Consider the following 14905-nt stretch of genomic DNA (forward strand, 5'->3'; position numbering starts at 1 on the left):
ATTTACTAAAAAATTAAATTTAGACTACGAAACGTACTTAAGGCATTTGTTCAGCAATACGTGTGTACACTGTTTAGTGTTTGTCTTGTATAATCCAGTAATTTGTTCTATGTATGAACAGTTTTTTCTTCGTGACAATGTACACAAGAAACGAATGTGCATGAAGAGCGAACTCTTGGCATATACTGTAATAAAATAAAAGATCTGTTTGCTGAATGTACAAGTACGAGTGTATTTATTTCGTAATATATAGTTTTATTGTATTATATTGTATGTAGCTCGCTCTTTCTGCCTAAACAAATTTGTGCTGTTTGCTCGCACTTTTGACGTTTTATAAGAAATGACATTCGAAATTATACATCTGCAAAATTTGTACCAAGTTGACTAAAAACAAGTATCATAACACAAAATGACAGCGTCAGAAATACAATTTGTGGGGGAGGCGTCCATTAGTCACGTGATCTATTTGTTAGAGATTATTGGACCCTCCATCCCCTTTGGTGATACGTAGTGATATTTAGAATTGCCCCTTTCCCCCCCACCAAACATCACGCGTATTTTTAGTTAGTAAAAATTTTCCGAACGAATTTTTCGAATTTACGAAAAAAACGTATTTGTAATTTTTTGTGAGGTATGCTAAAATATTCAGAAACCTGTAAAACGTGAGGATCTGCAAAATTTTCATTTTTGATTTTTGACCCATTACTAGAACTTACCCTACGAGAATATAATTTTTATAATAAATCCATTTTATATTCCACTTTTATGAATTCTTATTAGAACAAAAATCTTGCAGTTTGCTCATTCAATGGCAAATATCTAACAATAAACATTGTTTTCATTAAAGCTATTGTTTTTAACTTCAAGAATTCTAAATGTACAATATTATAGAAATAATCGTAGATGTTGATTAAGAATTTCTTATAAGCTGTACCACATGATGGTATTATAGCATAGCAATATAGTTATTATAGCAATCTAAGAGTAGGTAGCTAATGTATTGGATATGAAATATTAGAGAAAAGTCACCAAATATAGAATACCATTTTGTTTTTGAGATGTGAAAAAACTTCATATTAATTAAATCAGTTTAATGTTTTTACTAATCAGTGATACAGTGATCATTTATATGTAGTAATTAACAGCCTTTAATCAAATATATTAGTTATCAAATTGCATTCTAACACAAAAACAAAATCACATTTTTTTTATAACTCTATTTTATTCAGCAATCAGGAATACATAAGAATTCCTATAAGCTAAATTGACAATATTTGAGAGCGATGTCTAAGAAAAACTCTAATGAGATCTTCTTATTTTAACAATTAAAAAGATAATTATATATTGAAGTTAATCTAAGACTAAATCTAAAGGCCATTGACGTTTCAATCTTCTAATGCCAAATGGTTGGATAATGTCGCCTATTGATGGGTTTGAATGTGATTCCAGTTTACGTTTGTATTTTTCCTTAAATTCTTTGAACGTTAATTGCACCGTTTTCATGTTGAGAATGATTTCATTTGTAACGTACCACGGAGAATTAAGTATTGTACGTAAAATTTTTGACTGAGTTCTCTGCATTATAGCTATATTTGATTCGTAAGCACATCCCCAGAGCTCAATTCCGTAGGTCCAGATTGGTCTAAAGACTGATTTATAGAGCAGCAACTTATTTTCAACAGGGAGCTTACGAGAGATTTTTTACGCAGTAGCCAATCAAATTCTTTCATTTTGATCATTATTTGCTGCTTTTTTGTTTTTATGTGGCTTTTCCAAGTCACAATCATAAATCAACATAACTATAACAAAAATGGACATTAATATCTTGGTCCATCAACTCAGAGTTTTCTTTATTCTTCATCTTTATTTTTCTTCTTATGTTTGTTTTTCTTCGAAGTTTTCTTCTTATTCTTCTTTTAGTTTAGTTTTCTTATCATTCTTTGTCTTGACTAATTTAATTTCTTTTCCTTGTTTCTTCATTTTTTTATTTTCTAAATTATTTTTGTAGGGAGAAGATGTTTTGACTGCTGCTACAGAATTTTTATCATATATATATATACATATAGTCTTAGAGAAATGAAGATATTCCTTATTAGGATACTATTCCATATGTAGTGACTTTCCTCTATAATTCAAATGTTGAGACCAAAATTACTGGTATATTCAACTTCTATAATTAGTTGATATATGCACATTTGATATATAAATATATTTGTTTGTAATATGCTCTATTGTTTTTATGTTCTTATTTGTCTTCTTCTACTTCCTCAAGTTCCTGATAATACTCATGACTCATGAGCATAGAAACTAATAATTGTTTTGTTGATATCAAAAATCGCAATTTCTGTTTTTAATTAAAACATTTCATTTAACCATATACTCGCCTTATATATATTATTCATATGTGTTAAACTAATACACCTAGTGTACATCCCACCTATATTAGTACAAATTATTTGCTTAACCATATGACTTCGCGGTGCTGAGCCCCGAGCTCTCAGTTGATAAGCGCTGCGGCCTGGGTGCTCTCGGTTTCGAAGAGGAAAACACTAAAATACATATTTCAGAATCAGTCAGTCGTGAATCATATCGGACAGTACCTAGATCGATTCTCTGACATGAACTGTAACGATAAGCTCTGATAAGGAAGAATCCAATATTGTTTGCATACGAGTTTGTTTAGTTCTAACCCCCGAGGAGGATAGTGGTCGCGCCAGTGGTAGATTGACTAGGAACACGGTGGAAACGTGTGTGGTTTTAGTTGTTTAGTGATGTTATGGAAGTTATGCAAAATCTAAATTTTAATTCATTTGAGTCAAAAAACTGATTTAAAAAAAACAATTCAGTGAAGTGCATCCAAACTGAAGTTCAGATTTCGACTTGTTGTTGATTGTTTTGTGGAGGAAGTAGTATCAAGGTTTTCATGAGGTGAGTGGTGATGGAAATTCTTGGAAAATGACGCATTTTGTGTAAAATCACTTGAAGTACTTATGAAGTGAAACCAAGGATAGTTTATAACTTAAAAATGCATTTTTGTGATTGCATTCAATATTTATATCGTTTTGTCTCAAACAATGCTTTACCTTAAGTAACATTTATGAATATAATATTAGGGCAATATGTTTGAAATAAAATGGCGTTATGTTTGAATCATTTAGTAAAATAGATTATAAATACTTTCAAGATGTTTAAACTAAATAATTGTTAGAATTTTATTATTATGATGATAAACTGATTACTGATGATAAAAAACACGAGCGTTTTGAGTTAAATTTGAAAATGAATATTTAGTTAAATTTTGATTATTTTGGTTATTATGAATAATTATCAATACGTTTCCTACTATAAAAAACTTGCATTTTTAGAAACTTATTATAATTAATAAAACTTACAACAACGGAAAAACAGTACCGAAATTTTATGGAAAACATCACATGCAATAAATGTTTTTTCTATAAAGCTTTTGTAACCACTGCGCTTTATATAAATTAAAGGCTGTCATAAAAATGTATGAATTTTATCATATTTTTTGAAATCTTATTGTAATTCAAAACAAACGATGTAAAAAGTTTAAAAATTTAAAAATAGAACAATAGTCACAGAATGCAAAATTCTGATGATTTCGAAAGTTTTACCAAAAAATCATACTTTTCAATCCTCACACTTTATACTAGTATTTGAATACTACATTTACCAGAAATTTTCAAAAAATTTGATTTTTATAGGAGCTGAATATTGTAGAGAGTGTATTTAGAGACAATAAACGAGTAATTAGAGATGGGTGTGTTGATAGAGACGAACAAAGTTAGCATTTATCAGAATTAACGTTCAATTTGTTTTTATTTGATCAATTTTTGTTTTCTCTGTATCAAATTCTTTTTATCTGTATAATCATCGCAGTAGACACCGAGCTTTTAAACAAATAGATAATATCGAATTGTCTATTAAAAAATTAATTAAATAAATATAATAATAAAAACATTGGTCGTTTATAATTTGCACTTTTAAACACGCAATTATTAAGAATTAAATTAGTAAGTATGTTGTCTCAAATATTACGCAATGAAGTAGCAGCTTTTTTGTAATTTTAGAATTTATATAAATAAATGGATTAAAATGGTAACATCATGTTGGGTTACATAAAAAACGCATTGGACAATTAATATTTACTTAAAAATTTAAAATATATTTTGAACAAAACAAATATGTATGGCTTGGCGCGCACGTGATATAAAATTAGAGTAAAGCCACATAAATAAACAAAAATTGAACAAAAATTAGAATACTAAACTAATTAGTGAATTTTGAATTAGAAACTATTATGAGAATTTATTAAAAAATACAACCTACATAGTTTTGAAAATATTTAAGAAAATCAATAAAGTAATAATAAAAAAACTTATTTATTGAAGGCAAAATTAACTAAGAGCATTTAAAGTTGTAGCAAATTGTATATATTTATAATCAAAAAAATGATTATATCTATATTAATTATTTTATAAGTTTTCTATATGCACTACCTACTATATTTACAAATCAAAATTCGACAGTTCTATGATTTTTTATTTTTTATTATATTTGAAATTATCATTGCAACTAGCAATTTTTTAAAAAATTAAGTATCCTTGAATTAAAATGAAATATAGTTGTAATATAATTTAATTTTTTGTCTATCCATATTGTATTGGTAATATTCGTTATTTCATTATTTTAAAGTCAACAATTATACTATATATATATATATATATATATATATATATATATATATTAAAAAATGCGAAATGGCATAGTGAAACTAATAACAATTTACATTCGAAAAATCATCAAATTAATTTTGGACTCTTGAATGATTTTTCTTGATTAATTTATATACTTTAGTAGTATGTATATCACTCTTATAATTATTAATAAAGTACCTCTAAAGATTTTTCTTATTAAATATTCTCTATAATTGCGTTTTTTTGCTTTTTAAACTTCATACCTTTTGAAAACATTTTTAAAAATAGTGTCAAGTACATTGTTACGTTCGCTATAAATTATTTAAGATCAAAAACATTAACAATACTTGGAAATTAAAATTTAGATTTTTTTAACAATGTCATTTAATACGAATTTAATATAAATTTTAATCATTTATTACCCATTAGTAATAATTATCTCTGCTATTATTATGAAATATTAAACCGATCCGCCAGAACATTTTTAGCACGTGTTATTTATTGTTAAACCGTTCTTAAACGAGGACAGTACACATTGCACGAATTTTAATTATGTCACAACTAAAAATTTAAATTTAAATTTGTCGCATTTAGGTCTTCTTTATGCTGTCGGTAACATCTGAACAAATAAAACGAGATTCAAAAGTCATTGCCAAAACACTGAACGACATCGGAAATGTTGTCAGTGTAATATAGAGAAAAATTAAATAATAATATAAGAGATATATAAATTAAATAAAATTGATAACATGATAAAATTAATTTTATCTAAATTTGCAAATAAACAAATCTGAACTTTGAGATTACTACATTAGATACTCATTTTATTTGCATTTTGTCTGACATTAAGATTTTGATAGAATATGAAAAAAACTAAATTACAATTAATTGTTTTTGATACAGATAATGAAGATATAGATCAATGAAACTATTAGTACTTAAGTTTTAAATAACAAAAGTTTTATAATTCCAAGGATTTAAAAGATGTAATATAACGCTATTGAACATTTGCAAAGTTTCATGAAGCTTCTTATATTGACAATTATTTTATATTGGTTTCTTGAATTGGCATATAAACAAAGAAATTAAGCAAAAGGTATCTCTAAAAATAAGTGTAGTATTAGGCACAATAAATTTTTATTTACTTCAACAAGATGAAACTGTACTAATATTAGTATCTGAAGATATAGTTGAATAAATACAATTTTACATATAAGAACTAAAACTGTAAAATTAAGAATCTATATAGTATAAAATGATATACTGAAGTGACAAGCACGTCTTTTACAACTTTCAGAATTTTACCGAATTATCACAATTTATGCCGAAAAGTCTGAGAAATCTAATAATATAACTAAATTCTAAAAGTCTAAATATGTAAACTATTTAAACTTTTATGGTTCTTTTTATTTAAAGCTGTTTAAAAAACCGTATTGATAGACAGACAGGCGGCAGAAGGAATCATTCATGGATCAATCTTTTATTTCTTCAAAAATTATTCAATTACCAAACGTGAAGTTTTTTTTGTTATATAGGTACATATATAATTTATTATTATAAATTATTTATTATATCAAGTAGTTATAGCAAAACTAGTGGTGTGTATGGCATCGTGCCTTAAGGCAAATTGCTGGAACTTCCCGTACTGTAACGAAATGTTCGAGGAATACTGAATGTCTTCAAATAGATTATTATAAATATTGTAACATTGTCTAATATTTATAAGAATTATATGAATTATATGAACTGTGAACATTTTTTTTCCAAAATCAATTATTTTGTTAAGACAAGCAAAAAGTTCTTTGAATCATTTAAATCGGCCGCTTAGTTCTCTCAAAAACTGCCATATTTTGCACATTTAGCCTCGTATCTTTGAAATGGCTGGGCCTGCATTTGCAAAAAACTAATAACCACTTCTCCCAATCATTACTAATTGAATGTTTTTTAGATCATTCAAATCGGATGCTCCGTTCTCTCAAAACTCGATTTCTATTTTCTGCACTCTTTGCTCTTTATCTCCGTAACTGCTGGACCTGCTTTTGCCAAAAACTAATCAGCACATCTTCTTATTAATAGGAATCGAATGTTTTTTGAAGCATTTAAGTCGGTTGATCCGTCCGCCTGAAAACGTGACCGAAAAATTTATCCATACATACATACACACACACATCCATTTTTTTATAAGGTATGCCAAAATGTTCAGAAACCTCTGAAACGTAAAGATATATAAAATTTTCATTTTCGATTTTTTTGCGATTACTATAACTTGCCCTGCGGGAAGTTAATTAAATATACATTAAAACCCTCTAGATATAATTATCAAGAACTCCGACTAAAAACGCGTCTTAAGCGAGAAGCATATTATGTAGGTATGGGACAAAATGTTTCAAAATGCAGAGACCGGTGTGAAGTATCAAATTGTCTGCATTGTACCTTCTTAAAATGTTCATAAAGTTTTAAGTGTTGTTCTAAGGAAATAGTTTAAAACACGATTGTTTTAACAAGGTTCTATTGCATTTCTATTAGCAAGATGTATTTGGCAATTTATAATTATTGAAAATTGGTAAAATATAAAGGTGCGAACAATAGGTGAAAAGGTGAGACATGTCTCTAGTCTCATGCAAAGGATTTGGTCCGGAAATGACATGTCCGGATACAAAACTTCAATAACACCGCGAGAGGAAAATAATACTGCACCGAGCCAAATACGTCGTTTTATGACCAAATAATGAACGAGCGAGCTCATGTTTGCACGGACATGCATCATCTTTAAAACAAATAAATACCTGGAACTCAACGAATCGGGTTTAATTCATAGTTGAAAAGATAAAAGATTTTGTATCTATAATGCAGCAAAATGAATGAAAAATTGCAAAAGAATTATTTCAACTCAATAACTGATCAATAGCCATAAGAAATTAACTATAAAATATTGTAACATATAAAAAATAATTATATAATATTTATGATGATTAGGTCTAACCAAAATTGTTCATATGTATATCTCTTAGAGCAACCCTTATAAATCTTGCATATGAATATTTTAAGTAGGTACAATTTAGACAGGTGATTTGCCATATTGTATTAACACAGTTACCACGATTTTATATTATTTTGATCTATATACAACTAATTTTAAGTAATATTTTGGCCTAAAGTATGCTGCTAAAACCTCCCGATAAGTAAAAGTAAACTATATAATAAAAATACTGATTTAGCTGAATTGATCAAATTTTCAACTATTTATTTCGAAAATGAAGTATCCGCTCTTTATTAAAACCAATAAAGTTGTTTCTAAATTCGTATCTTTCCAAAAGACTTATACCTGTAAATGTATTAGTTCACACACTTGTAGGTCCTAAAAGCTTCATTGTTCCAAATTGTAACTATTTTTTCAACTTTAGATCAAGTACAAATTTGTAGGACTATTATTTTGTTATGGTCGTTTTCTATATATTAAGTTTTATTAAAATCGTCCAAAAATGTATAATTTTTGTCTCAAACCAATCAGAATGTTTTGAAACAAATTAAGAACTTAAAGCAAATTAGCAAGTTAGGTGAACATAAACTTGTACTGAAAAAAATATTTTTATTTAATTATACTCTTTTCTTAAGAAATATGAATACTTTTGCACGTCTTAAATTAATAAAAAATAATATATTTATATTTATCTTATAAATAACTAGTTAATATTGGTATTTTGCCTCGAGGCAAGTTACATGAACTTCCCGATATGTGTAAATAATCGACTTAATCAATCAAAAAGTCTCTTCAATCTATGTCGATAGCTCTCTGTTATTAAGAGGTTTTCTAGTTAATTTCTTCTGATGATTATTTTGGTTCTTGGAAAAGGACTCGTCATTTTTTTTCAAGATCATCCTCGTTAGTTTTCAATTCACAAATACCTACTCTGGATATTTTTTCCCGATCCTTGCTCGGTTTCAGATTTGGTTCTTTAATATTGTTGAAATGCATTTTTGATACCACATCAGATTTACTAAATGATGATACGCATCAAGTGTCGAAATGTATTATCAATAAAGGATGTTTTTCTTTTAACATTTTTTTTAATTCAACGAATAAACTGTTGATAGCTTTGATATAATCTTTAAGTAATTTTATAAGAAAGCAAGCAAGAAACTCCAATTAACCATAAATATTACTTCCTTACGTTTTCTTCGGAAAATACATATCACCAGACCGATTTTATGAATGAACTGCGCCCACGCGAACGGATATGTTATTGCTACATATTTGATTTGTGTTCATATTGACTTATCGACTTCGACTGACTCGTCCAAAGTCAAATAAACGCATCGTTTTGTACCTAAGATCCTGTATAAAATCACGGAAATGATCAGTTTAGGTAAAATTTATGACGTCCTTTCTGATTTCTCCGAAAACTCCATAATTCATAGGTAAACGCATGAAATATCTTAGATTTTGAAACAGAAAGTTGACTTCAAAGTTTGCTCTGCATAAAGTAAAATATTGTTTTATTGAAATTGCTTAATGGATACTGATAGATATTGTTAAATTGGATTTTCCGAAATTTATTAAAATAAATTAGTCAAAATTTTTAACAACTTAAATATTAATCATAGTATGTTTCTAAAAATAGTAATCCATTTACAGTTAAATTTTTCTTATATATTGATTTTTCAATTTTTTATTCTTACCATACAATTTAAAAAATTTACTAGTTTATGTAGAATGTAGCTTGTGTTATTATTACAAAACAAGTTTAATAAAGAAAAAGGAATTTTTATCAATATATTAGGTTTGAATTAGTAAAACAAAATTCTGAATTGTTGATCATAGTCTCCAATGAAATTTCTACTAAAAACTAGAAAAAACAAAGCGTACGAGTTTTCATAAAATCTAGACATTTTAGAAAAAGTATAATTTTGAATACTATTTATAGATCAGTTTTGAATTCTTTAAAGTACTCGATTCGTTGATCAAAATCTGTTTAAGAATAAAAAAGTAACGTACAGTTTTTTACAAAATCTATGTTTTATATACGATAGACATCTATATATAAAAAATAAAGATGAAAGATAACTAATGCATGTGATATTAATTATCAACAAATTTTCAGTTGTTTCACGTGTATGAATAATAAAGCATATTTCACGTGGTACCTTAGGCAGAAAAAAATATTTTAATTAAATAATTTTCAATAAATTATTATTTTATTCATTAAAAATACATCAAGAAATAATTCAATTAATTTAAAAACAAATATCAATATCGGTAATGAAGTTAAGTACCTAATTTCGATGTCACTTTTAGTTCATTTAAGACACATTAATTCTCAAGAACTTGTTTGAATATATCTTAGAGAAATTATTTTTGAAAACATGACGTATTTTTAAATAAAAAATATGGCTGATTTACTTCTTATACCCGTGGTGTCCACCTTGTGGAACGCCATCCTTCAGGAAAGCTCGAGTTTATTACCTTTAAGGCGTACAGCTGCCTTTAAAATTCCATTTCCAAAAATTAAACCAAAAGCGCCCAAATGATATGAAAAATATAAATAAATATTTTTATTTATATTTTAACATAATATTTTATATTAATTTGTAGTCTGTTAAATTAATTATGAATATTAGTTGAGTAGTAGAATAATTTTTTCAAAAAACCGAAGGAGGGGATGGGTCGTACGAAAATGTTGGAAACCACTGCTTTATAAAGTTTATATATTATAGCGGTTAAATTTAAAATTTTATTCAAACGTTTTCTGGACCCCGGTCAAAATGGTAAGCGTCTTCGATGAAAGAACTTGAGGAGACTGTTTGTAGATGACTCACGAAATAAATATCGTATTGTTGAATTCTTCATAGGAAGTTCTTTATAAAATCATAATTTTATTATAATCAAAAAAAAATTTTTTTTGGAAAAATAATTTGTTGAAAAATTTTCTATTATTTTTGGATTTTTGTCTTTTTATTTTTTGTTTTATGTTCTTCTTCTTGCCATATAAAATGGTCTTATTTAAATTGCTCTTAGTTAATAAAGTTTTTTTTGTTATATTTTATTTTTGTTGATTAAGACTTTAATATCTTATATAAGTCAATAAAGTAAAAATGCTCACGGAAAAGTTATAAACGTAAAAAGGGCTACGAAAAAAATCAAGGCCTAACATTTTCAAAAAGACCATAATAGTAGCTAATGAAATTGAAATCATTATCCACACACTTATGATTTATAGTTTTATGGAAATTCCGCCAATTTGCATAACGTGTACATTATTTAATAATATCTAGTAAAATTCCAAAGAAAATTTTCGAAAACTTTTAGGGAAAAAAACTCTCATACCTTTTGTTCAAATTATAGAAAAATATGAAGAAAATTAGAAAAAATTTAAATCTTTGGTTTTGTGTAACGTCTTAATTATCACTTATTTTTTTCCTTCAAAATTATGAAAAAAAATATCGAATTGCTGTCAAGTACTCTCATTTTATGACCATCACTTAAAAAATAGATAAAATAATGAATCACTAGAAGCCGCATTGCGTGCAAGTGTTCCTAATTCTTATCTCCAAAATTCAATATATAATCAGTTAATACTGTTATCACAAAACAAATAATTTCCTTTGAAAAGTTGTATTTATAATTAAATGATTGATCAAAGATTAGGCATGATCTGGAAATAAGAATCCTTAAATAAATGTAATCTTGGTTGTTACGACATTCCGGCGGGTGGAATAGTTTGGATCATAATTATTAACATCATTTTGAATAATTTACTTTTCATAAATATATTTAAAGACTTGTCCCATATTAACTTTTAACTAGCCGATGGTAATATTTTTTAATCATAAGTCATTTATTTGAGTTTTCTACAACATAGAGTTGATAAGGAACAATTTTTCTCCAATATTAATTTAGCTATACTATATTATTTTTAAGCTAGTAAAATATTTTATTCAGAGGATTATAATGATTTTAAGTCTAACGAATCTGAAAACTCTAATTAATCTGCTATGAAAGAATACACCAATTGCTCTATCATAAAAACTAGAGCATCCATAAACAAAATGATAAGCAAAATATGACTAATCAATCATTTTCGAAAGCGACTAAATTTGTAATTTTGAATTTTTTATTTTTATTATTTTATTTTCCATCTTATCAAGAAGTATTAGTTTGACACATTAATACTTATTACAGAAATTTAAGCAGTTTTGCTAATTCCATATAAGCTCCCTGGACTGTGTCATAAACAAATATATTTCCAAAATATTTCTTACTGATAACAAGAATTTCAATTTTTCTATTAACGACTGAGTAATAAAAATTGATAATTGAATTATTTATGCTTTTATTATTCTATTTTATTCATATTATTGAAGAAAAGATTTATTAATTTATTTAATTTGAATCATTGCTGGGAGACTTATGTAATATATATATATATATATATATATATATATACATATATATATATATATATATATATATATATATATATATATATAGTAACAAATTAAAATATTAACAAAAAATACTAGAGCGAATAAAAGTTTGAATCTTCATCAAACTAGTAGTGCATGACATCGTGAGGCAAATTGCTGGAACTTTACGTACCGTGATTTAATATTTTTAAGTCTTAAAATTTCTTGAAAACTTTGAAAGTAGTTTTTTGAGAATTTTGAAATTAAAAAAAAAATGCTTTCTGAATGATTTGATTTTTTTAAATTTTTTTGTAATTTTTTCAAAATTTTAAAAGTTTGAAAAAGTACCTACTTTTTAAAGTATTTTGAAGTTTTTTGAAACTTTTGAATATCATTCAAGTTGGTTGAAACATACTGCAGAAAATATCGAGGACATTGAGCTATATAAGTCAATTTATATATTATAAATCTTTGTACAAAATCCATAGAAATCGAACTAATTATCAAAATGTTTTATAATTTGATGAGCATATGTGATGATCATTTATTTTTCTGGGCCCCTGGACCTGCCTTCCCAAACATTTAATATATTCTTCATTCAAGTGAAATGTTTGTTGAATCATTCAAATCGGATCCTCCGTCCTCCCAAAAACTGAATTGGCAGTTTTTGCACTTTTTGTCCCTTATCTTTGAAACGGCTTTAATAATAATAACAAATGCTATTTAAGGCTACACAAAAATCACTTTTTTATATTAATAATTTTTTTAATCGGAATTGCGGACTTTTTATAAGAACTTATATGTAATACTTTTTTATATACGTTTTATATCCGTTTTTCTCGCTTTGGGCCTTGTATAACAATCTATTCAATTTTCTTTTTAATTAAGGGGGTATTCTAGTGTAGAGCAATGAATTTTAGGTTATTTTTAAAGTGGCGTAAAAGAAAGCAATGAATGTTTTCACTATCCATTTTTACAACTTGTTTATTAATATTATTAAAAGACAAAACAAAAATTAAAAAATAAAAAAGTTGAAAATTGTAGAAACTGGCAGCTGATGAAGTGGATGGTGTCAAAAATTGGCACCTCAGTCTTGACATGATTTCAGCCCTCCTAGCATTCGGAAATGCAAAAAATAAAAAGATTATTAATCTACAATGATGTCGCAATCGCCCGAACTAGCGACGAGTAAAATTTTTTTTTTTACAAATTGGCGACTATTTGAAAAAAAGTGTTTATTTTACTATTTTTTGAGTTTCTAGAATTTTTTAAAAATAGTAAAAATTGGAATTTGGGGATAATCCTAGTTCGGGCTATAGATATGTCTATAAACAAGACTCTCTGAACATTTCAAGTGAATCGGTCGATTAAAACTCGAGAAAACGTGTCAACAGTACTGAAAAAGTCTGTTCTGAGAAAAACGCATTTAATGTTTTGCGTGAAGCCAAACCAGTATGGAGACCGTAAAATGCCTATATCTCCGAAAATAATTCAAATTTTCAAAAACCTTTTCGTACCCATATTCGTAGATAGTTAAACTTTGAAAATATGAAATAAAAAAATCGATTTTTTTGAACTTCTACACTAGAATACCCCCTTAATTTGATTATTTTTACAATTTTTGTTAATTCACCAAATCGAGGCGTATTATTGGTATAGTATTTTAAAATGAAACATTTATATAATGAGGGAAATCTTACATTGAAATGTGTTAATCTATGAATACATATAATATAATCAGACAACTTTGTTTGAAATATTCTAGCGATTTTATTAATATTCTAATATTCCCTCAATAATGTTGATTACTAATGAATTTATAATAATCGATTATTCAATGTATCCCAATCACTATGGAGTCCGCGCGCCTGCCCAGTGCCCAGCAAAAACGACGAGGTGTGATCCCCAAGCGTTACACAGTAAAACACTTTAGCGCGGGCGCCAGTTACCTGGCCGCGATGGCCGGTAACTGGACGGCATGGACGGTATGCGACACATGACGCCGTAAGGACGCGACACCCGAAACAATAAATGCATCTATCGAAATAAAAACCTATAACGTCTCAGCTAAGCGCTCATCGGAAGATTTATAGCTGGTCTACTACAGCGTTGACTCCGGAGTCAGAAAAAAATGAACTCATTTAAAACGTTTTTTTTACATACAAAATTTATCGCCTAACTGACGTGCACTAGATTTTTCGCCATGTCCGGCCACCTATAGTAGATACACCACTGGGCGTATGTGCTAATTTGTAAACAACCAATTGTAAACACTTGTCAGCATTCTCTGCTAAATATAATTATTTTTATAGATTGCAGAATAAAAATAAAATAAAAAAAAAAAATGTCCGGCCACCTATGTCGGTCATTATTTATGTCACCTTAAATAATTAGGATGTTGTTATTGCGGATGCTGATGTTAACTGACGCCAAAAAAAGGTTCATTGAGCATATAGAAATGTTATAATAAAAAACTTAATTCAACCAGTGGTAGTATTTCAGCTTTGCCTTCTGGCAAGTTGGGTGAACTTCTCGATACGTGTGCATAATCAACATAATAAATAAGAATCGAGATTAAGATACTTAGGTAATGTTGAACTGTTTAGGAGACGTAAATTTTGAAGGATTTTTGGACCCCCCTAAAATACCCTCCTCTGGTCAACATCTCTTGCATTTCTCTTTCTCTTACTAGAAAAAACCTTTCAATTTTTGGAAATTTTTGGTTTTTGATTTTTTTTTTCAAATTTAGATGAAAAATGAATACACATGATATCTTACAAGAC

General features: G+C 27.4%; 1 protein-coding gene across 1 annotated transcript in view; it reads left to right on the plus strand.

Moving 5' to 3' along the window:
- The first annotated feature begins 2902 nt into the window (after positions 1-2902).
- LOC113371622 overlaps positions 2903-14905 on the plus strand; it is a 30915-nt gene continuing 18912 nt past the window's right edge. Inside the window, exon 1 of the mRNA XM_026612266.1 lies at positions 2903-2928. Coding sequence (XP_026468051.1) covers positions 2924-2928 — 5 coding nt within the window. The 5' untranslated portion in view covers positions 2903-2923. The remainder of the gene's footprint in view (positions 2929-14905) is intronic.

The sequence above is a fragment of the Ctenocephalides felis genome, unplaced genomic scaffold (genome assembly GCF_003426905.1).
Source record: "Ctenocephalides felis isolate EL2017-DRISC unplaced genomic scaffold, ASM342690v1 CF-g0.4_SCAFFOLD_01492, whole genome shotgun sequence".
NCBI classification, from domain to species: domain Eukaryota; kingdom Metazoa; phylum Arthropoda; class Insecta; order Siphonaptera; family Pulicidae; genus Ctenocephalides; species Ctenocephalides felis.